The sequence below is a fragment of the Myotis yumanensis genome, unplaced genomic scaffold, assembly GCF_028538775.1.
Source record: "Myotis yumanensis isolate MYYU_CA2020_CCGP unplaced genomic scaffold, mMyoYum1.0.hap1 SCAF_6, whole genome shotgun sequence".
Taxonomy (NCBI): Eukaryota; Metazoa; Chordata; class Mammalia; order Chiroptera; family Vespertilionidae; genus Myotis; species Myotis yumanensis.
In genome coordinates, this window is record NW_027223757.1 from 19108026 (window position 1) to 19133772 (window position 25747).

The following is a 25747-nucleotide window of genomic DNA, read 5'->3' on the forward strand; positions in this document are numbered from 1 at the left end:
GCCTGATAGCTATGAAACGATTCATACCACTAGTTCTCCCGTCTTTATTATAACTAAAACCTATGCCAATTTATCATGAATTTCTTCTTGTGTTTGAGGAATACTCACTGCATATTCCTTGCTACTTTTATGTCTATCTGCAAGCAAATAGTTACAGTAATGGTAGACTTTAATATATGAAACAGTCTTTGAAAGGTAAGGAAAGATAATGTAAACATCTACCAAATAAATCTTACTGAAGATTTAAACATGAAAAATAATACTTAAAAACCCTCTTTATTTCATAGTGATAAGCAGGACCTATCCCAATGCAATATTTAAAAAACTAGTCTCACGACAAACAGCACAAATACACTCATTACATACACATACCATATATAAATTCTAAAACCAGAAAATGTTTAGTTTTTGTTCTCTGACCATGTTGTAGTCAAATATAAGTTTTAAATAATAAATAAATAAACTACTTAAAAACTTAAGAGTGTGCTATATAATAACTGTTATGGCAAAGAGAAATTAAAGTTACAACTGTAGTATATAAAAAATGAAGTATCATAAAGCAGAACTCTGAGGTGAGGCGACAGCAGTATTCAGGAGTAAATCTAACGTCCTAAATGTTTTCATTATAAATGAGAAAAGGAGGAAAAGAAAAAGGGGAGAAAGTAATCTAATAGTTAAGAATCTAGAAAAAATATGACACATAATAGTTATCGCACACTTTATGACGAATGACCAACTCCCCCTCCCCCCAGTCCTCTGGAGAGCAATTTTTAAATTCTCTGTATCTCTGTATCTTTCAAATCTATCCACTTTTAAAACATGGATTATATATTCAAAAATATTTAGTAATGAATGAAGGAATAAAATTTTAAAATGTAATTGTCCAGAAAAAGCAATAGCACAAAGCCACTGTATTGTGTTCTCATAAAAAGAAAAAAAAAGTGAAAAGATGAAACAATGTTATGCTCAAATAAAGATCATTTAAGGTAAGAAAAGTAAATCTATAAAACAACATAGCTTTTGACAGGCAGTTGCTGAACTGATCAAATTAGCTAGTGTACTGAACCCATATGGGAGAAAAAAAGGATCAAAGAGTTTTTTACTTATCTTTGCTAAGTGACAAACCACTTCAAAATTAGTAGTGTAAAACAACTTTCCATCCACTAACAAATTTTTCAAATAAGGAATTGGGATGAGGTATTTCAGGGATGGGTAGTCATTGCTCCACGATATCTTGGGTTTCAACCAGGAATATTTGAATTGTGGGTGAATTCAAAGTCTGGAGGTTTCTCCACATACATATCTGGAGCCTGGAGTGTTATAACTCAGGGGCTGGACTCACCTGAGACAGACATCCAGCACCCCATGCCTGACCAATAGATGTAGCTTGGGTTTCCTCAAAGCATGGTGACCACAGGGTAGGGAGACCTGCTTCATGGAAGCTCAGAGCTTCAATAGAATATGTGCCCAGGAAACAAGGCAAAAAGCTTGATGGCCTTTTTATGACCTTACCTCAGAAGTTGCACACAATATTGCATTGGTCAAAGCAGTCAGAAACTCACCCGGATTCTAGAGAGTGGACAAAGAGACAGCTACACTCAATGGGATTTTCAGCCATTGTAAATCATATTTTAAAATTATTAGGACATAATGAAGTAAATCATCTTTCCCTAAGCAAATGGTCACATGTAGAGACCTAGGACTGAACACCAGGACCCAGGATCTCTGCCATTGTTTGCAATTTGGCCTTGGGCAGATAGTAGGTATTCTCTGGTCCCACGTTTTCTTAATGATAATATAAGTGCTTTGAGGCTAAAAAAAATGTCTATGGTTCTTTGATAGGTGAGGAAATAAATGAAATCAATAAGGGTTTCAACTTCATTCATGATTACTTTGAGAAATATTGCTGTAGACTCTAAAATGATGGAAGGTTGTTCATATTATCAAACTTCTTATTAACCATTAAAGAAAGGACTATTAAAGATCAGATGGTGGTACATGTAAGCTTTCTTTATTATCCACTTTTAGTGAATTTCTAAGAAATATCTAATATTTTTAGATTAAATCTATCACTTCCAAGAATTACATGACTGACATAAATGATTTGGTTCAGAAGAGAAATAAAGGTCAATATTTTTATGCCTCAGTGTTCAGGTGTGTACTAACTTCAAGAGGATATATGATATATGATATATATATATATATATATATATATATATATATATATATATAAATTAATTTAAATGATACGTTTACTGGAGTTGTGTCTTCTCTACCCCACTGGATTAAATAAACTTTTCATAAGCATGGTTTTCACATTTTCTGGAACCCTTAGGAATTTGCTGTTCTTTCTTTTGTATGCCTCTTGTTAGTACATATGGTCAACAGACCACCTGTAACAGGTATATCCCATGTTATTAGATACCCAGGTAAGGAAAGTTGCATTCATCTTCTTTTTGGCTCCTGTGGATAAAGATTCTTCCTACCCTATTTGTTGACTTCTGTGTGGAAGGAGCAGTAGCGTTAAATGGACCAGAAATCCTATGACGTTTTTCTGTTGCCATTTACAAAGTATATGAGGTACTGCATGTTTAGTTGGAAATATTTTATATTAGTCACCAGTAGCGGGGGATAGACTTGTGTTTCAACTGATGACACCTCCCATGCATTTCCACATACCAGCATCTGAATGGTAGCTCAGTGAGAAAGGCTGACAAGGTGCCTTGAAAATTAGTGAAACGTAAGAGCCTTTGACTGTGACCTTGAGATGCAATTTGGTATTTATGATGTTAAGTTACTGGCCTTCTTTTAAGGAAGAAACAGCTGGTCTGTGTGGGAGGGATGTTTAGTTATGTTTGAGAAGAAAAAAAAACCCACCAAAATCTTAAAACTTTAAAGAAATAGTATATAAAAGTACCTACTACAAAATTCAATACAATATGTTAAAGTTTATAGAATGCATGAAGGCTGCCCTTCCCCAAGAAGTGTACAGGTGCTGGGCTGATGTGAAAGTGCATGAGGAAAACAAGTCTTGCTGGGCCGGCATGGCTCAGTGGTTGAGCATTGACCTATGAACCAGGAGGTCATAGTTCGATTCCCGGTCAGGGCACATGCCCGGGTGCGGGCTCAATCCCCAGTGTGAGGCGTTCAGGAGGCAGCCGATCAATGGTTCTCTCACATCAGTGATGTTTCTCTCTCTCCCTCTCCCTACCTCTCTGAAGTCAATAAAAATATTTTTTTTAAAAAAAGAAAATAAGTCTCCAAAGCTACATAAATATTGCTCCCCCGTGAGAGTGTGAGAATGTGTGCGTCTCATGCTGTGATTGATAGGACGCTTTTATGTACCACTTTGAACTCTTAGCAGGAACTTTGCAGTGTCCTGAGGGTCGGTCCGTCTTTGTATGGCAGGAACTCTGTTTTCTTAGAAAATAGAAAGAATACTGTTTGTACTCCCTTTCTTATGAAAGGGTGCCTGTGGTTTTGGGGAATTGGGGAACTTAGTAGAAAAATAAAATACTTACTCGTATAGTTTATAAAAAATGTTCAGTTTTATTTTGAAACTTTGACCATAGTTTCTGTTTTGTTTTATTTTACTCCTGGTTTTGTGTGTGTTTGTTGAGCTAGGGAGGCTGAATTCTGACCTACTTCTAATATGTATTTGATGAAATTTGTAGATTCTGGTGAGGCTATTTTAGTCTAATGATTTACCTATTAAAGATAAAATAAATGAAGTGAAGACATATCTGAAACACTGTGTGATGTATTTACTGAAAAGCAATAATTTCTGCATTTTGAAGAGTTCCCCTAGTGAAACAAGAGATCTTGGTGTTTTTTTAAATCTTCACCCAATGATACTTTTCATTTGATTTTTAGAGAGAGTAGAAGAAAGAAAAAGGGAAAAGAGAGAGAGAGAGAGAAACATTGATGTGAGAGAGACACCAATTGGTTGCCTCCTGCATGCACCTCGACTGCAAGCTGGGACTGAGCCTGCAACAGAGGTACATGCCCTTGACCAGAATTGAACCCAGGACCCTTTAGTCCATGGGCCGATGCTCCATTGACAGAGCCAAACTGGCTAGAGCAAGTAATCTTGAATACTTAATTTAAGTTTTATATTCTGATGGTTTTCACATTTCTATTGCAATTTAACTGAGGGAATCTTAGAACTAAAGATGTCAAACAATAAAGATGTCAAACAATAAGTATGTACATATGTATAGTTTTCAAAATGTGTTAATAAATATAGCTTTGTATCTCAAAATAACAATAAAATAAGCAGGAAAATCATTGAAATGTTTACAGTGGAGATGATGCCTTTAAAGCTCACTGAGATTTATATTAGTTCACAGTCATATTTGTGTGAAACGTGCAAATGGAGCCATCATGTCAGCTCTCAACTTCCATATTCTACACTTGGTTTTAATTTTTTTCTTAAAAGAGAAACATTTGTAAAATTACATGTCTAGTTTGAGCAGGGCTGGTTAACACTCAGTCTCCTGATTCCCTTTTCTTTGTATTTTCTCTGCGTCACTCTTCCCAAACCCCCACCCCCCTCTTTATTTATATATATACTAGAGGCTTGGTGCATGAATTTGTGCACCAGTGGGGTCCTTTTGCCTGGCCTGCGGGATTGGGCCGAAACCGGCTCTAGGGCACAGGCCAGGCCGAGGGACCCAACCGGTGCACTATTGGGGCCGGGAGGGACCCAGGAGGTTGGCCAGCCAGGGAGAGACCACGGGAGGGCTCCAGGGTGTGTCCTGCCCGTCTTGCTCAGTCCCAATCAGCTGGACCCCAGCAACAAGCTAACCTAGCAGTTGGAGTATCTGCCCCCTGGTGGTCAGTGCACATCATAGCGAGCAATTGAGCAGCCTTAGCATATCATTAGCATATTATGTTTTGATTGGTAGAATGGATGAGCAGACAATTCGAATATTAGGCTTTTATATATTGTACTAGAGGCCCGATGCACAAAATTCATGCATGGGTAGGGTCCCTAGGCCTGGCCAGTGATCAGGGCCAATCTGCAGGGCAACTGGCGGGGTGATTGGGGGGCCCCCGCTGGCACCCAGCTTGGCTGGTCTGGAGCCTACATGCCAGGGGCAGCTCATGTGTTGAGCGTCTGACCCCTGGTGGTCAGTGCACATCATAGAGACCCGTTGGTCCACTGTTCGGTCAATTTGTATATTACGCTTTTATTATCTAGGGTAGCTCTTCCTCAAGGTGCTTCACTTTCATCTATTGGAAAACTGTAACATGTTAGAGTAAGAAAATGACAGCCATGTGTGAGAAAAGTTACAAATACACAAATCTACTATATCTAAGACTTATAAGAACCCCCCTAGATTATACATTATGTTAGGTGGCTACCCTAGTTTTAGTTACTAGGTCCCTCTAAATATATTTTTAAAGCATTTTCTTTTTTCTGATTGCTTCCCAGGGTCATTTTTTTAGCACTTAAATCACAAATATTGGCCACTGCACGTATAAGTCTGATGATACCGCAGGAGTTCCAAGTGGTCTGCTTCATGAAATACACTTTAGGACTGACTGCTTGTCCCTTCAGTTCTTTAATGTGTTTCTTCCTGAAGAGTGAAAATAGCAGCAGGCTGGCCTGGGTCCAGAGCTCAGAGCCTCCTCCTCTATCCCCAGCATGCCCATGAAGTGCCACTGGCCGGCCACCCCCAGCCAGGCCAGCACTGTGTTCAGCACCTGGGAGTTAATCTCTCTGGGTTTGAACTGCATCTTCCTGAACCGCAGGTGACATCACAACCTAGAGAAGAGGAAAAAAAACCTCAATTTCTTCATCTATACAATATAGTAATCTAGACTAAAAGAAGAGAAATATGTAAATTGGTTGTCACTCTGCCATGCCCACCCACCAATCAGGATTAGTATGCAAATTAACCCAACAAAGATGGCGGGTTAATTTGCATATGCAGGCGCAGAGCGAAAACTGAAGGCTCTGGCCCGAGCGAAGATTGAAGACAACTGAAGACTGAAGACTGAAGAGGCTTGGCTTCTCCACTGTGGCTGGAGCAGAGAAGCCAAGCCTCGCCGTGGCCGGAGTGGAGAAGCCTAGCCTTGAGGCTTGGCTTCTCTGCGACAGCTGGACTAAAAATAGGCTTTCAGATGCTTGAAGAAAACAATATGTTTTCCCTAAGTCTTCTCTTTTTAAAGTTAAATATTTCCATGTTCTTTCCAAAACCTTTTGCTCAGCTTTTACAGCCGTCAACAATCTAGTCACATCTCTATGGATGAACTCTATTTTGTCAACTACTCTCTTAAATGGTAGTGTCATGTTCTGATCACAATGGGACCATTGTTTTCTTTCATCTGTGTGCTAGGTGTCCTCTTAATATAGAGAGTATGTCATTTGCCAATAGAACATATTGAAAATGTACTTATATCATAAAGTATGTATTAGTGGGTGCTGGAATTAACGCAATTATTCTAGCATATAGAAACTGGCAAAAAGTAATGACTTATAGTTGCTTTATGTGTACAAATGTCTAAATGACTTAGAAATTGAGTTTATCTTTTAACTGCAGAGCTAAATTTCCAAATGCTAAAGGTTTCTTAATTTCAAACAAATTTGTGATTTGCCAGTCAGCAGTACAGTAATTTCCTGTAGTAAATTCAAATAACTGAGAAGCTCAACTAGACATACCTCCTTTGGGCTGTTTTTAAGTAAAAACAGAAAAAGCCAATCAAGACCCATTTTAATATAACCGCAAAGTATTTCATAGGGGTGGGACAAATTTGCCCCAGGTTTTTATGCCTTCTCCATCTATAATTCATTGAAATAATATATAGTGTTGAATTTGATTAACACTCAGCAGATGTTTATGCAGCATGTACTATTTATTTGTAAGATGCTTGTGCAAAGTACCACAGGGAAGCATTAAAACAAGAATAAGATGTGAATTTTTCCACCACTGTGATCTCTTCTGGAAACTCTTAAGACTTTAAACTGCATTTAGAATTTTGAAATAAATATCATTATGATTAGTTTTGTGTGAAGCATGTATGATATTTTAAGTTTGCAAATGATCCTTATTAAAACAGTATAATCTACCACATTTATTGAATACTAGAGGCCCGATGCATGAAATTCGTGAAAGAGTAAGCCATGGCCCTCACAGCCCTGGCTGCCTTGGCCCTCACAGCCCCAGCTTCATCCAGAAGGTCGTCTGGATGGTCATTCCATTCTTCGGTCGTTCAGTCCATTTGCATATTACGCTTTTATTATTATAGATATCCTATGAGTTAGGTACTAGGTGAGGAATTTTATGTGTATTTTCTCATTTCATCCTCAGTGCAATTCAGTTCATTTTAGTGAAAATTAACTCAGACTCTGAAAAACATAAATCATTTAAAGGCAGAAACACAATCCAAATTCAGGTCTAGAAAGTCTTCAGGTATGAGCTTCATCTTTTGTGGGTTTTATATGTGATTTCTGTATTAATAGACATGTCATAAAGCAAACACAACTCTTTATCTGTTCATTATGCAATTATTAATTGGCCTGTTGATTCTCTTCTGGGGTGAGACTTAGTTTCTATTGTACGTTTGGGAATTTTTTCTTCTGAAATGCACAACGAGCTTCCACTGCTGTAATCAAGAATCACATGCAGAATTCATGAATGAGAGGAGAGAAAAAAAGGAATAGTGGCAGGTCCATTAGCATCAAATCAAAATGGTATCCCAAGTTTGGTGTCCTGGCTGCTGCTTTTGTGGAAAATAGTTGACTGCTATTTCAAACTATCCTTTATTTAAATAATGGAACCTGAAATTAACTGACTCATTTAAACATACAGCTCTTCCAGTCATATTCAGTATCCTTACGGGTATAAACATTGAGAATTGCCTCCGGGCAAGAAGAGAACTCTGCTTTTCACACTCTTTTTCCTACTTTTTTCAGTAAGAGAAGGAAAGGCTATACACTGGCTGCATTCTACCCCAAGTAATGAATATCTTTCTAAGGCAAAATAATTAAGCAGTAAGAGAAAGGTTAGTTAAAATTCTCATTCAAATATAACAATGCTGGTATCTCTTTTTACAGTGTTCTCATAAATTTCCCACAAGGATAATATATTTTGTTTTTATTCACTTGTCATTAATGAGAAAATAGTTGTCTGTTTCTCTTTAACTTAATGGAACTTGGATTAAAATGTGTCCTGTTATTTTAATCATCAATATGACATATCATGAACATGCAGTTTTCTTTTATTTTTGGCAGAGAACTTAAACAATTTTAAGCTCTGGTCGATAAGAAACATATGCATATATAAAATCATAATTTATGATTTGATTAGATATTGTTTAATTAAGTATACATGTGTTATTTGTGCTGAATATTTGCACATAAATCAATACAACCCTCAGCAAAAGTAGTAATGGAATATTCTATCTAAACATAAGTTAGTAAACAGAAGAGAAACAGCTGTTGCAAGGACCCTGTTTTTGAGTCTGGGCTTGATAACAAATAGCAGTTCTGAGAATTTGGCTGCTACCATTTACTCACATCTGTTGAGATTGTACTGTGTGGGTGTTTTTTTTATGTTATTTTTAATTGATTTCAGAGAGAAGAAGGGAGAGGGAGGGAGAAATAGAATCAATGATGAGAGACAATCATTGATCAGCTGCCTCCTGTATGCCCCCTACTGGGGATTGAGCCTGCAACCAGGCATGTGCCCTGACCAGGAATTAAACCGTGACTTCCTGGTTCATAGGTCAACACTCAACTACTGAGCCACACTGGCTGAGTGTGACTGTACTATTTCAACTCAATACTTGATCATGCAGGTCACAGAGTAGCACACAGTTCTCTAAGTCAGAAGACCCACAACAAAACACTAAATACTAACTTATTGTATGGGGTGTTGTACTTTTAAGCACTTTATCATCTTCTTTTTAGCAAATCTATTCATGGGGTGTTTATATACTTAAGTGCCCCAAAAGGATCTTAGTGTTTGTAAAAAATACATGAAATAGAAAAAAATAATTCTTTTGTTGTATCTTAAAATTTAATCTGTCTACCTCTGGACCACTTATTAGTGAGAAGTTCTCATTGTCTGATTTTCTGTTGCAACCGGAAACATTCTTTTTTTAAAAATAATTAAAAAATATATATATTCCATTAAATTTTTTACAGAGAGGAAGGGAAAGATAGAGAGCTAGAAGCATCAATGAGAAAGAAACATCGATCAGCTGCCTCCTGCACACCCCCCACCGGGGATGTGCCCGCAACCAAGGCACACGCCCTTGACCGGGATTGAACCCGGGACCCCTCAGTCCAAAGGCCGATGCTCCCTCCACTGAGCCAAACCGGTCAGGGCCAGAAACATTCTTATCTGATCAAACCCTTGTAATTCCATTTGCTTTGAACCATAACTGACCATGGGGAGAGTATAATTGGAGATAGAAAACCTATGCTGAAGTTTTAGGTTGGTGTGATTCAAGAGAATAAATAATTGATTTAAACAAATTGTATATTGGTAACTCATGTTGACTTCTCAATTCCCCTAGATATGTCTCTCACAATGACTTTTGTTTTCGTTCTGCCAATCAAAACACTGTAAAGGGTATCTCTTGGCACTTTCAGTAAGAATCATTACATATAAATATTGGCTAGAGGGTCAGTTGTGTGGATTTGAAAAGTCATGGTGAAAGTTAGGAAGAATAAATAAGGTTGAGAAATTTCATCAGCAGGAGGACCAGGCTGCAAGGACACTGATTGGTCAGTTAGTGTTACACTGAAAGGCTGGCTGCCACAAAACTCTGGCCTTGGCCCCGTCACAATCATAATTTTCATCACTACTTTGGATACTTATGAAATTCAGATGATACAAAATACAAAAGAATGCAATATAACCGTGTCAGATTAGACGTGGCCAAATCTAAAAGGGAAAATATCCCGAAGATAGCCCTTTCCTCAACTTAGTTCTAATAGTTGCATTGTGAAAAGGACATTGTTGTTATTGCAAAGTAAATACTGTCAAAACTCTACTTAGAATACCAAAAAGAAATAAAAGAAGAAGGAGGAAAAGATAGAGGAGGAGGAGGAAATAGAGGAAGAAAAAAAGTGAGTAAAAGGAAGGAAAGAAAACAGGAAAAGCAGGCAGAGAGGAAAAAAAAGAAGAAAGGGAGAAATGAAGGCAGGCAAGCAGTTGCATTCTTCAAAATTTTTCTTTGTATCCCTGTACTATAAGGAATCTCTCACCTTCCAAATCAACATTTCTAGAATGCATTGTCTGTTTGACACCTACAGCTCCTAGTCCATTTTCTATGCATTAAAAGTGATAGAACTTTAAGACCTCCCATGTAAATGCTGCCTATTCACTAATTCAACATCTCCTTACATCTGTTCTATTCAAATAGAACAGATCAAGCTTTGAAAGAAGAGAAACATGCTCTTATTTCAGTTATAAATGTATAGGAAAGTATGACCTGAAATGGAATTCTGTTTCTATGTTAAAAGAGAGCTCCATGAATAGATGCATTAATAAACACTTATGTGGGAGGGGCATCTTTTCAGAGTTTAAGGCTCTGGGGCTTTGGAATCTAAAGAAGGGAATCACTTGCTCTGTTTGTGATGCTAAATTGAAATTGACAGATACGTTTCATTTATCTGGCTCAATATTATGTAGCCTTTTTCTCATTTGATTTTAGTATATTCCCCCTGAAATATTTACTCTGGTAAGCAAAAGCAAATATGAGGTTTTACACCCCATTTAGTGCAGTAAGAGTGATGATGTCCTGACATCAGAGAACCAAATATTCCAGGCTTTTTTATTATAAAAAAGATTTTCCCCCCAGGTATATTGTCCGCCATCGATCACTCATCCTTCCCCTTCAATTCATGTTTCTTGAGATTGGCAGGAAAAAAAGAGAGAGGCTAGAGCACAAGTAGCCTAATTCTAAGTACTTTTATAAAGCTTGGTTTTATGAATTACCTTTTGCCTTTTCCAATCATGAGGGAAAACTTTTCTGCCTCATTGAATCTTTAATGCAATGTGCCACATGCACACTACATTATTACGTGTGACATTAGGTGATATATTGCACAGTAACTATAATGTTACGTACAAACAAGCTGTTTCTTTCCCCTGAAGGTAGAATTAAACAGGTACTCATGGGAAACAGCTACTTGTATTGCTCTTTTCTTAATGGAGTAAATTGAGGATTGGGATAGTGAACGGCTTAGCTCTGAACCATCTGCAGGAATGAATGGGTGCTGCTACTTTCCCTGCAGTGTCTTCTCAATTTGATATATGAATCCCTCTGAAAAGAATTTTGCTTGATGTAAGGAGAAACGTAGAAGACTTGGTCCTTGGGGACCCTTTAGAATGAACTATTCTCATTAAATGCACTTTCTCTTTGTATTGAAAAGGAATACAACTTTCATCTCTAGTAAATATAGTCTAATCTATCCAGTAAGCGTAAGGATTGCCTTAAAGGGACCTGGAATTCCACTTACTTTTACTTGGGGAAGACCATATTTCTCTAGCCAATAGAATGACAACAGTTTAGTTTCAAAATAGCAGGAGAAAATGAAATGTTCTATTGGCTATACATGCAGTGCTCTGTAAAACTACAGTAATCAATGTTGTCCCCCAAAGGGAGGAATTTGAAAGTCTCACTGATAATATTAATAAATTGAGTCTACAAAGTCCAAAATTGTGAGAAATTAAAGTTATATGTACTGCACATACACTACTGTCATGTGCTGTATTGCTAGACTTCTTCAATGTTAATGGCTAAGTTGGTTTATACAGAGCTCTACCAAACATGGCTCTCTTATCTGTTATGGTTGCCACTGACGCCTCAGTAGACTGGGAATATAACTATATTACTAGAAAACCTTTTTTTCTCCCTCAATTTCTGACCAGTAGGACATCAGCTGGGCAAAGAATAGCATTTAAATAGTCAAAATGCTAGCCCTAGCTGGTTTGGTTTAGTGTATAGAGCACCAGTCTGTGGACTGAAGGGTCCCGATTTCGATTTGGGTCAAGGGCACATTCCTGGCTTGCCAGCTCCCCAGTAGGGGGCGTGCAGGAGGCAGCTGATCAATGATTATCTCTCATTATTGATGTTTCTATCTCTCTCTCTTTCCTTTCTCTCTGAAAAAAAAATATATATTGAATAATCGGAATGCTATGGGAATGATAATTAGTTTATTATCATTCCATAATAAAAAAAACAGCTCAAAATTCTGAGAACATTCTTAAAAGGAATATAGCATTATCTAATGTTAAAATTAGGAACTAACTTGACTAGTTGTTTGTGTGGTGTCTAACAGATAGAGTTCTGCTGTATTTCCTTTGAACATTTATAGTATCCCACAGTGCCTTGGTGAGTTCACTGTTGTGAACAAGGGGCTGCATAGGTCATAGAGGATATTTACACTGCACAGGAAGTTGAATTATATTATAGATCCCAGGCTACTGGAGGTTCTTCATTAGGGAAGTATAAAAACAGAAGTAATAATAATAAAACATTCCTCAACAAGAAGACTGAAGTCAGAGAATTGAGTCCAAAGCTTGATGGGGGCCTAGTAAATGTGAAGTGGCAAAAGGAAATAGAAAGTTCGATAAGAAGCATTTCAAGAGAATAGGATTGAGGAAGTAATCTGATATAAATAACAAAGTGAAGATAATATTGTATTGCACCTATGGTTTCCAATTCGAAATAGAGAAATAAAGCAATTGGCTTGATCAGATCATGGAAGTTGGGGAAAATAATCAAGTTTGTTTCCTAGGAAGATCCAGATAATGAGATTAGCTTTGAGTACGCTGAGTATTTGAGACATTATTGAACAATCACTCAATATAGAACTGTTAAAGGCTGAATTGTGTCTATCCATAAATTTATATGTTGAAGTTCTAACCCCCAGAATCTCAGACTGTGACAGCATTTGGAGAAAGGTTCTTTAAAGAGGTAATTACATTAAAGTGAGGTAATTAGGAGGGTTCTAATTCAACATTCTGATGTCCTTATAAGAAGGGGAAATTACCACACAGACAAATACAGAGGAAGAGCATTTGAGGACACAGGGTCAAGACTGCCATTTCTATGCCAATGTGAGAGGCCTCAAAAGAAACCTACCCTGCTGATACCTTGATCTCTGATTTCTATTATTTAAGCCACCAGTCTCTGGTACTTGTTATGGAAGAATAAGCAAACTAATATAGGGACACAGCAAAAGATGGAACATATAGTAGATTGAGGAACCAGGTGTAGATATAGTTTAATCGATGAGAGGAATAAAAAAGTCAATAAGAAAGGATAGCTAAAAGGAAGCAAGAGTCTTGGAGACATCTGTACAATGAGTATAGAATAAGAAAGAAAATGTATTTATAAATGAAATGGGGGTATAATCAGGGTGAGGAAGGAGTCTCAAGATAGTTTAATGCAGTAGAAGACAATAGAAATGCATACTTGTGGCTTGAGAAAAAAAAGTCTGGGAATGGTGTGCATCTTTCAAAAAATTGTCTGTTTTCCCCATTCTAGTAATTTAGGTGGAAGAAGAATGAATTCAATCATGAAAATTGTTACATGACACAAAAACTGCTTCCAGTATGAGCATCAAAGATGCATAAAAGAATTGGGGGGAATGCTTTATGAAATATGAGTGAAAAGGCAATTTTTAATTCTTATTACTATTATTATTCTAAGTCCTCAGGAGACTAGATTGAATTAATCTTACCCTTAGTTCATGCTTTATATTATTATTGATCCACATGATAGGAAAGCAAGATCATTTATAAGGAATCAACATTGGAGCTTGAGTGACAGAGTCAATGCAAATGCTGTAGTCCTTTTAAAAAATTCCACTCCAGCACTGTAAATAAAGTTATTCATAAAGCAAAGCTGATGATTTGTATTCCGCTGTCTCCTCCATGCCGACGAGCAGAGGCCCAGCTCTGCAGCCTGGGCTCTCTGTGGCCTCTCGGGGCAGAGCCTGATCACAAAGCCCTTCCCGTGATGCACTGGATGGAGGAGGAGGAACCGCGGGGAATCCCACAGAGCTCACTGTGGCTGATGAAGAAAGGTTTTTAAATTGAAGCTCTGCAATGTCTTCTAAGAGCTCATTACACGGAGCTCTGTAAGGAACTAAAATTCAGAAAACTTTTAGTCCCCAGCGCCACTGAGAAATAGTCTTCCTCTAATGTCTCCTCACATATAAAACAATAAATATCTGCCTGGACTAGAGCACTTGGCATTATTGTGAGTAATGAGGGGTGAATCTATGTAAAAGGATTTTGTTTCTTTTAGGATAAGCATCCACAATACCACATAGCACGCTTTTTCAAAATCAGCCAGGTATTTTCTCCATGGGAGGAGTCCAGAAAGGCAGGGGAAAAAAAAGGACACTTTATATATTTCAAAGAGGACTGAACTCTCTAGAATTTTCTAAATTGATAAAATACCTAGTAGGAGCTAGGGATTGAGTTTGGGAAGGATATTGGGACATAAATCTATAATGTTGAAAACTTTTTTTAAAAAATATATTTTATTGATTTTTTACAGAGACGAAGGGAGAGAGATAGAGAGTTAGAAACATCGATCAGCTGCCTCCTGCACATCTCCTACTGGGGATGTGCCCACAACCCAGGTACATGCCCTTGACCGGAATTGAAGCTGGGACGTTTCAGTCCACAAGCTGACGCTCTATCCACTGAGCCAAACCGGTTTCGGCAAATGTTGAAAACTTTTGAGCTTCCAAGGTTACTGTCAATGTCAGGAGATGTAAACTTCAAGCGTACACTGTATGGGGCTTAGCAGGCATATTGGAAGAAAAGTAGTGTGTTTTATGAAAAGGGATGACATTCATTCAAACTAAGCATATTTGATGTTACACAGGAAAATGTATTTTCTTTGGGAGTTTTGAAGAAATTTTATCATACTATAAAATTTGATGCTACTCTTTTATTTTTCTTTGACCAACAGAATTTCTCACCTTAGCTTATAGTCTATGTAAAGTGCCTGTCAAGCGGAGTGATGTCTTTGTTGAAAGCATTTAGACCCACAGAAAGTGAGTGACCCCCTGGATGGCTAGACATCTCCCCATTTTGACAAAGATCCTTTTCTGTTTGGAAATTGTAAAGCTCAAGCTATAGACTCAGAAACTGACAGGAGGGGCTGTGTTTGGTTTCTTGGAACCTAACGTATTTCTGCAAGCCTGCGATACTGGGGAAAATAATACCTGAATTGATATTTGTGTCAGGCTCGCCCTTGATTGCTAAGGTTCGTATAAAGGTTACTTCTAAAGAAATGTCTGTCATTCTTACTCTGCACTCTCGGGATTTCTGCTTCTTCCAAATCCTGCCCTCTAAAACAATAAAATTGTTTTAAAATGATAAGCAAAATATGATATAACAGCCCATCTCCTGTCCTGTAATGATTACACATCTCCTCTCTTTTAGCTCACAGCGGCTGGAGGACAATTGACATTTACCATATCATATGACCTTGAAGAAGAAGACGAAGAAGAAGAAGAAACAGCACGCGTACTCCATCTTATGATTATCTTAGAGGTAGAGTATGGAAACGGTCATTCATGTTCAACTGTTTTATGCTCTTACTAGAGGCCCGATGCACGAAATTTGTGCAAGGGGCTTGGCCCCCACCTGCCACGGTGGCCACCTCTGCCTCGGCTCCTACTGCCGCGGCTTCGTCCAGAAAAACGTCTGGAAGGACATCCAGTCTAATTAGCATATTATGTTTTTATTATTATAGATGTAATTTGAGGTTATTCCTTACTTGGTTGCTTTAACATCAATTTATATATTATGATAGAAAAATGTTACGTCTTGGACATTTGCTTCTATGTCAGCCTCATGTTTCACTCTGAGACATATCTAGAAGGCTGAGTGTATTCATTGGGTTCTAGTGATAAAGGAGACCTTTAGACCTGACCTAAAATTTAAATTAAAAACATAATGACCATGTTTCCAAGGAAATAAGTATGATGAACATGTTTGGGCAAATGCTAATTTACATGGTTGTGTATTTTCCATCTCCCCTTATTCCAAGTAGAATCTGTTTTACTTTATGAGGCAGAAGCAAATGAAAAAGAAAACTTATTTATTTAGGTGTTATTAAATTTTTACTTCAAAATTCCTATTTTAGGTAAGAAAGTTATGCGAGAAGCTGCTTTCAGGATTCGGAGGGCCATACGCAATTCTAAAATGTTGGAAGCTTGAAGGCCTTTTCCTGCCCTTTCTCATACCCCTCCCTCCAACACTCACAAATAGTCAAAGGCACACGCTTGCATGCACATTTATGATCCTGAATGGGTCAAGGTTGATTTAGCCCTGGACTCTGTTGTTCTTATCGTGTGTGTGTGTGTGTGTGTGTGTGTGTGTGTGTGTGTGTATGAAACTAGAATTATACTTTGGAATGCCTTTGAGATAAAAGGGTTCTATAAATGTAAAATGGTGAGATATTATATGTCATGAATATGAATGAACTAAGATAAGAAAGGTAATCTAAATGTTATAGCTCAGTCAATATACTCCCTATTATTATGATGCCATGACCTTACTGTGAATATGGGAATGCAGGGTTTTTCTTATTTGTTTGTTTTTTTTTTTTTTCAAAGTAGAAATGCCCTTGAAAACAATAGCTTAATACACTATTTGAAGTTTTTTTCCCTATTTTCATATACAACCCACATTCACCATAAAATAATATATTTGAAATATACAATTCTTATGCACTGGTGTAAACACAAAGGATTTGTAATCACATACATGTGTGAGTGTCCAGGTGTCTATTGCTTTAGTTATTGGGGTGGGGGGAGCAAGGTCATGCATAACCAAGAAGCTTATACTTTGCAATGCATCTGGTTTGAGCTATTATTTAAATTGCCTTCTCTGCCTAGAGATATGCTGAATGACAGGGAAAGCCAACCTGAAGTTAAAAACCTACCGAGGATAATCCACAAAGTGGAGAAGTCAAATGCAGACACTTTATACCCTTTTATACTCTCTTTTCAGTTTTACTCTTTAAGACTTTCTTTTTCCCTTTAGGGAAAAGACTTGAGAATCAGCACAGCCCAAGAGGAGGTGGAACTGCGACCATCTGAAGACCATACTCATGCATTGTCACTCAAAGAAGACTCATTTACCATACATGGCACAGATTTTCCAGTCAGTAGAAAAGAGTTTATGACAGTGCTTGTGGATTTAAAGCGAATCCTCATACAAATCACAGACAGCCTTGGGGTGGATGCCATCTACAGGTAAACTCAAGAACTGCATCTTCCAGTGTTTGCACATTTTCCTTGGGGCATGCCTGTTAGAAGAGTGACTTTGAAGATGTCTGGGGTTTGTTGTCTTCAGTTAGTAGATAATAATGGAGCACTGGTGTTCTAAAAAGTGTTTCTCTTAAAGCTAAAAAAAAAATTTCTGTTGATATTTAGAGAGAGTGGAAGGGAGAGAAGAGGGGGAGGAAGAGAGAGAGAGAAACATTAATAACCGGGGCCAGGGATCAAACCCGCAACCTAGGTACATGCCCTTGACCTAAATCAAACCCAAGACCCTTTGTTTTGGAGGCCAATTCTCTAACCACCTAGCGCACCAGCCAGGGCAGTATCTATAATAATAAAAGTGCAATATGCTAATTAGACCAGATGACCTTCCCGACGAAGCCGGGCCTGCGAGGGAAATCCCAGTCCCAGGTGCCAGAGGGAATCCGGTGCTGGCAGCCGTGGGAAGGAAGGCCTACTCTTGCATGAATTTCATGCATCGGGCCTCTAGTATAGTTTATAACAAGAAATATAAGCACCTTCATTTAAATAGCCCCAAGTCTCTTTATAAAACACTATAAGACTATAAAGACTGCATGGTATAAAGGAAAGAGGAAGAGCTTTGGAGCCAACCAGATTAGGAATTCAGTAAACTCAATTGATGATTATAAGTGTGACCTTTGGCAAGTGATTGGTCCTTGTGGAAACTTGATTTCCTCAGGTATAAAGTGGAGATAATGGTGCCCACCTTTCAGGGTCATTGTGAAAATTATGTGATGATTATGTAAAGTGCTCATTACCTAGAACCCTTCAAAAGTTAGTTCCTTTTTTGTCCTCCATTTGTTTTCCTTAAAGAGAGAACTCCCTGATGTGAACCAAACGTGCCCATGTCTGACTTAATGTAGGCTGCCATGCTTTTCGTTTGCAAAACAAAGACATTTGCCTGACAAAATGTAAACTTCACCTGTGTCTGAATGAGCTCCGTTCTTTCTCCTTTTCTACTCTAATAACAAGTAACAAGCTATCATGGCAACTACCTTTTTAAATCAGATTAAGTTAAATGATCAAATTGGACCCCAAACTGACAACTTGGCATACCCATCATCAAAGCAATGTCTCCAATACTATTTTATCTACAAGAGGATTTTTTTTTTTTGCTGATGCTCCCCCAGCTCTGTCATTTGTGTGAGCTGCCTAGTTTGTCTTTCAACTAAGTGTAATCATCATTACCACTTCCCAAAGGAGGGATCTGCAGATTCATAAACAGAACCACTGCCAAACAATGTACCTCTTTTCAGAGGCAATTCTGCTAGGAGCTGGGTTAAAATGCCATGAAGATGAGAAGCAGCACTCAGGAATTAATTATGTTTTTCCCCATTTAGTAAATAGAGATTGTTATAATGTTTAAACAGTATAAAGAAACGAGTCCTCTGGCTCTCAGAATGAATGATAACCAATTTGACAAAAACTGACTAGGGGGCTTATTTATTTTTGTCATCATTGCTTCTCAGACTAATTAATCCAAAGGCGTTTCCCCCTGATTTATGTCAGATGATTTCAGTGTCTATCCATCTTAAATTCATCAGTTTCATGTGAAGTCTTTTGAAGTGTTCCCAACCCCAAGCGACATGTTGTCAGAGCATGGATGGCTATGTGAACTGACACAGAGCTAATCCAAGTAGGTGGCAGCTTTCTGGTTCAAGAAGTAAAAGCCAATGTCAGGTTTGAAACTCCTACCCATTTCAGCTGAGCTGAAAGTCAGCATGAATCCCAGGTCAGTAAGCTTGTTATATTTTATTAATCTCTGATCTACTCATGGATTGATTCGTATTTGTGAAACATTACTTGAATTGATTTCAACTTGTCTTGCACAGTAGGCTTCCGACTTGATATACAGTTTGTGTGCAAGCACAAGTAAATTGAAATTATCTCAACAAAAATTCATGTTGTAAGTTATTTAAGGAGGACTTAATTCTATGGTAGTTCTCTCAGCAAATGGGCTTAGATCATTTCAATTATGTGGTTACAATAGTCCTCCCCTATCCTCCAAGGATACATTTCAAGACCTACCACGGATGCCTGAAACCAGAGACAGTACCAAACCTTATAGACGCAGCACTGTGTTTTTCCTATACACACATACCGAAGACAAAGTTTCATTTATAATTTAGACCCAGTAAGAAATGAACAGGAATGATTAATAATATTAGAACAATTATAATATGCTGTAACAAAAGTTATGTGAAGGCAGTCTCTCTCTTTCCCCAGTAATTTTTATATTTTTTAATTCAAAACGATTCCTTCTATCTGTGTAACCATCCCTTACTTGCAGTACATGGCTTGGTGTCCCTTGTTTCAGGGAATCCCTTGCTGAAGTCTTCGTAAGATTCAATGTTTTCTGGCACAACACATTGCCCCTAGGTAAGAATGTTCACCTTCTCACTTAAAGGAAGCTTTTTGCGGCTTCTCTTTGGCACACTTGAACCGCAGTTTCACTACTCTTGTGCTTTGGGGCTGTTCAGTAAAAGGAAGGCTACTTGAACACAAGCACTGCCATACTCTACAGTCAATCTGATACCCACAGCAACTATTCTGTGACTACAGGGTGGGTAGTGTAGGTATGCAGCGTGGATATACTGGACAAAGGAATGATTTTTGAGGACAGAGCTAGAGGGAGTGAGATTTCATCATGCCACTCAGGTCCGTGTGCAATTTAAAACGTATGAATTGTTAATTTCTGGAATTTTTCACTTAATATTTCGGACTGGGATTGACCTCGGGTGATTGAAACCTTGGAAACTGAAACCGAGAAAAGAGAAACTTCGGAAAAGGGAGAGTACTATGGATGGCATTGGCAGTGAAAGGAGAATTGGGTGCAGGTCAGGATGTTGACTTTTGTTCTCAACGCAGCTATTTCATAGTTTTAGCCATAAATGTACCTTTGACCTCTTTGGATTTCAGTCCCCTCATCTGTGAAATAAGGAGGAGGACAATTGTTTGCCAACCTCTAATAATCACCATGAAAACGGAATTAGAGGGCTACAAAAGCAGAGCTAATGGCAACTCAGCCCACAAATCTGAAGCACTTCTATCTGACCTGCATTATTCCAAAGAATAGCATTTTTCCCAAACACTGTTAAGGCTTGGAGATATCTAGAATAAAGCACGTACGGATATTTCTAAAATTGTGACAGTTTTGCTGTCATTCTTTTTCAGAATTCTGAGAGGCCCATACAATAAAATTATTCAGTTTCCTTCTCATTGTCCTCTTTCATGAGATGAAGATAAAACTAGAAAAATTGTCATCCTTATTTCAAGGATGTAAGAGAAATACACTTAACCTAACTGCTTATTTTCCTCTTTTAATTTCTCCAAGCCTTAGCTTTTCAGTAGCATCCTTTATATTTAACTCAAGCAGAAGCCCATTCAGCTTTTCCTGAACACCTATTCAGTGTAGAACTTTACAAAAAAATATATTATTTCTTTCACTTTAGAGTAGACATGAATACCATCATCAAATTTTCAATCTCCTCCTTTTAGAATATTTTATTTTCCTAACCTTTGAGGGTAGACTTGATCATATGACTGGGTTTGCCCAATGAAGTGTGATCTGAAATGATGTATTACTTCCTATACCCCCGCCCCCAAACAAAGCATTGAATTGCCAGTCTGAGACTCTCTGTATCATATGGATCTACAGAAGATCAAAACAGCCTGAAATCTTGATAGCACATAAAGGTCAGCTCCCTTGAACATTCATTGGCTGTGGAGGATTTTGCACGCTTAAACTTTTGCTTTCTGTGAATCCACTGAGAAGTTGAGCACAACTAGGCCATCATAACCTTATTATGATGCTCCCATGCATCTTTGTTGCTTCAAAGAAAATGCAGAATCTTTTCAAGGGAAGATATTTTCACATGACTTTTAGAGTAAATTTGGGGGACTTTTTTACTACCAGAGATACCACTCAAAATTTATATAATAAATAATCTAGAAAATCCTTATAAACAAAGGAATCTTGGTGATTGTAGAAATAGTATCAGTAGTATATTTTTTCATTTTGAAATTAATAATGCAGGTGATTATCTATATAATTTGAAGAAATTATACTGATAAAGACTCTAGGACTTAAAAAATTTATGCAATTGCTAGGTACTAAGCTGTTGGCAACAGGCTCAGCCAGGATTTAAACCCACATGTGGTTCCTCCCCATAATCTTTGGCTGCCTCCCAAATCTATTCTGTAAATATTAGATTCATTCCGTCTGCCAACATTTACTGTGCACCTTCCCTGTGTATTTTTCTAAGTCTCAGTTCCCTCTTCTGTAAAATAGCAGAAATAATATTTAACTTTCAAGATTGAAGGCTAAGTAAAAAAAATGATGTATCCAAAACACCTGACAAGCTACTTAGCATATGTTGAGAAGCAATACAAGTAACAAGACGATCATCGCTTTCGGAGTCACACTTGGGTTTGAATTTGTGCTGCACCATTTGCTAACTATGTTATATGCACAAGGCACTTGACCTCTCTCAGACCCACGTTTTTCACTTGTAAATGTGGACAAAAACATGATTACTACAATTGGGTTCATTGATACTTAAGTGAGATGTCCATCAAGCCCCCATTATAAGGCATAGAAGATAGCAGACACTCAATACATAATGATTATTATGATGTGGTAGGTGTAGGCCAGTGATCAGCAAACCGCGGCTCGCAAGCCACATATGGCTCTTTGGCCCCTTGAGTGTGGGTCTTCCACAAAATACCACGTGCGGGCATGCACATACAGTGCGATTGAAACTTCGTGGCCCATGCGCAGAAGTCGGTTTTCGGCCTGGGCTAGTGTATTTTGAAGAAGTGGCATTAGAAGAAGTGGGGTGTGTCTGTCAGTCGGGTGACAGGAGACGTGGTGCAGGCGGGCCGGAGGATACGCAGTGCAGGGAGGTACTTTGTTTTGATGTACGTTCGCTGAGGTTGACCCCTTCCAACTCTCCCATTCACACTTGTCTTTCTGAAACAAGTATACAAATAGATTGAGGACGTTTTTAGCAAAGGCCAGCTTAGGAGTACCCTAATTAAGTTAATAACAATGTACCTACCTATATAGTTTAAGTTTAAAAAATTTGGCTCTCAAAAGAAATTTCAATCATTGTACTGTTGGTGTTTGGCTCTGTTGACTAATGAGTTTGCCAACCACTGGTGTAGGCTAAGCAAAGAGGATTCAGAGATGGATAAATGATCATTGAATTCAAAGAAAGCAAAGTCCAGTATGAAAGTCAGACACACATTTACAATAATATAACAGTGTAATAGAAGTTTGCACAGACCCACTGGTAGGACTAAAGTAGGAAAAGATGAATTCTGATATTAATATTTAATATATTTTTGAAATGTCTTTATTGATTTTAGAGAGAGAGGAAGGGAGAGGGGGAGAGAGAGATAGAAACATCAATGAGAGAGAAACATCAATTGGCTGCCTCCTGCATGACTTCCACTGGGTATCAAGCCTGCAACCTGAGCATGTGCCCTGACCGGGAATTAAACCAGGGACTTCTTGGTGCATGGGTCAATGCTCAACCATTCCCCTGTCATGAGCACCATTTAATGTATTATTTTATGAATTACTGCAACAGTATAAAATTATATCTATTATTTACCTTATTTGATGTGGGATTGAAAATATTTGGGAAAAATGTTTTGCTCTTTCTTAGTTGGCCCACTCAGACATTGACTGGACCACTGAATGATTTTGTTACCATCTTAGGAATAGAGTGAAAATTACCAGGCTCCTCAAATTTAGTACCTTGTGGAACTTCTACAAGCCAGAGGCTTAAAAGAGTTATGAGTCATCATCTTGTTTTAACAACACAAAATAGAACAAAGCACCTGAAAAGCAAAAAAAAAAAAAAATTATATATGGTTGCTATCCTAAAATAATATTTATTTAAGTAGAATTAAATGGAATTCAATATAAAAAAAGTGGAGAAAGGATTCACAGTGGCAGACCTGCAAACAGGGACAGCTCAGGAGAGACATTTTTAATACTAGCTTATACAATTATGTATTTTCTCTTCCTCCATCAGCTTATCTGTACATCCAAGTCATAACAATAAGGAAAAAAAAAAAGCCAGCTAAAACATTTGACTTAGTTGGCAAATCCTTGATAGTTCATGCATCTCCAAACATCAGTTCTTTATTATTGCCCGTATTATGTATTTAAATGAGTGCAGCCTGGTTTCAAGAGAAGAAAATGACCGTATTGGAGCAGGCGGGGGGAACAAAACACCAAACTGCAGCCTTTTTCCTGAGTAACACTTAAAACTGTTAAACACATTAAAATCCCATTTAACAAATAGCAGAACCTAATGAACATTGGGATTGCTCAGCGAATACTAATGTGGAGTATTGCTGGGAAAGATGTTTGCATGATAAAATTTCTCATAGCTCAAATGGTTACAGAGATTAAAGAGAGGAACATCTGTTGTTCAAAGACAAATGAAATTTGACAGTTCATTGAAAATATTTTTGGTTTTGTTTTGTTATATTTTAAATTGTTCTTTAAGTACTCAATTACTCGTTTTTTTTTACTTTCTAACTTTCTAATACTTTCCTTACATTTTAATTATCGATTTTATATTGAAAATCCTGGGACTATATCTGTATACAACTGACCAGTCTGCTATTTAGTAAATTGTTATAGTCTTTCTTATGACAATTAACTAGTATAGTAATCCTGAAATCATCTCATTGTGAAATTTAAGTGATCAGAAATGTGTTTGTCATACGGCAGTCCATTAATGGCAGGCACTTAGATGCCACAATACATTCAGATGAGTTCTGGCCTTTGACCTCAAGTCCTAATTCTAACATGTTTCAATTTATTTTCTTTGTTAGATCAAATAAGTAATGTGTCTTAAACTTATCTGATTTTATTCATCTGAAATGTGGATACTAAGCTTTAGTGTATCATTTGTTATAGAGTATGTTACTAATAGTAATATAACTAAATTCCATTCATCTATCCACTCATTTATTCCTTTATGTATGTATATATGTATGTGTTTTTGTGTTTAGTTTCGTATCCGTCCATTCATTCATCCATGTATCCATGTATTTCCCATTTATCTAGTGTTTTCTCTACCCATCCATCCAACAAAAGTGCATTGAGCATATATTGAGGTGATCAGGCCAGGTATATAGATGATATGACAGGGTCTCTGTTCGCAACGAGTAGTTCATATGCTCATGTCAACATAAGCAAGAATTATCCTTCATTTAGTAACTCTTCCAAAGCTTATGTTGTATTAAGAAAAATTGCCAGATACAAAAATTCCACTCCTACATATATTCCCAAAAGAATTAAAAACAGGTACTTAAAAATACTTGTACATGAATCGTTATAGTGGTACTATTTCCAATAGACAAAAAATGGAGATAGCCAAACATCCATCGACAGATGAATAGGTAATTAAAATGTGGTATATTCATAAAATACAGTATTACTTAGCCATAAAAAATAATACAGTACTGATACATACTAAGACATGGATGAACCTTGAAAATATTATGCTAACAGAGAGAAGCCAAACACAAAAGGTAATATATTGTATGATTTGGTTTGTATGAAATGTCCAGAATAGGTAAACCCATAGAGGCAGAAAGCAGATTTGTGCTTACCAGGGGTTCGGAGAAGAATGACATAGAAAATGATTATTTAACTAGAGGCTCAGTGCACGAAATTCGTGCATGGGTCGGGGGCAGGTATCCCTCAGCCTGGCCTGCACCCTCTTCAATCTGGGACCCCTCAGGGGATGTCCAACTGCCATTTTGGCCCAATCCCTTGGGGGATGTCCGACCGGCAGTTGGACATCCCTCTCATAATCCAGGACCACTGGGTTCTAACGGCTCACCTGCCTACCATCCTGATCGTCCCCTAATCGCTCCCTCCCTGGCCGGCCTGATTAACGCCTAACTGCTCCCCTGCCAGCCTGATTGCCCCCAACTGCCCTCCCCTGCAGGCCTGGTCCCCCCCAACTGCCCTCCCCTGCAGGCCTGGTCACCCCAACTGCCCTCCCCTGCTGGCCTGTTTGCCCCCAACTGTTCTATCCTGCTGGCCATCTTGTGGTGGCATCTTATGGTGACCATATTGTGGCGGCCATCTTGTGATGACATGAGAGTGTCCCGCGAGGGCATGAGGACCATCTAGGCTTTTATTAGTATAGACTAGAGGCCCGGTGCACAAAAATTTGTGCACTGGTGGGGGGGGGGGGGGGTCCCTCAGCCCGGCCTGTGCCCTCTCGCAGTCTGGGACCCCTCGGGAGATAACGACCTGCTGGCTTAGGCCTGCTCCCAGGTGGCAGAGGGCAGGCTCAATCCCTAGGTGCAGCCCCTGGTCGGGCTCAGAGCAGGGCCGATTGGGGAGTTGGGGCGCCGCCCCCTGTCATGCACAGAGCAGGGTGGATCGGGAGGTTGCAATGCCACCCTCAGTCA

The 25747-nt window shown here is 38.2% G+C and overlaps 1 protein-coding gene across 1 annotated transcript in view; it reads left to right on the plus strand.

The window, feature by feature from the left end:
• Positions 1-25747, plus strand: part of LAMA2 (laminin subunit alpha 2) — a 472106-nt gene that overhangs the window by 238725 nt on the left and 207634 nt on the right. The window contains exons 13-14 of the mRNA XM_070417672.1: positions 15429-15539; positions 17037-17248. Coding sequence (XP_070273773.1) covers positions 15429-15539; positions 17037-17248 — 323 coding nt within the window. The remainder of the gene's footprint in view (positions 1-15428; positions 15540-17036; positions 17249-25747) is intronic.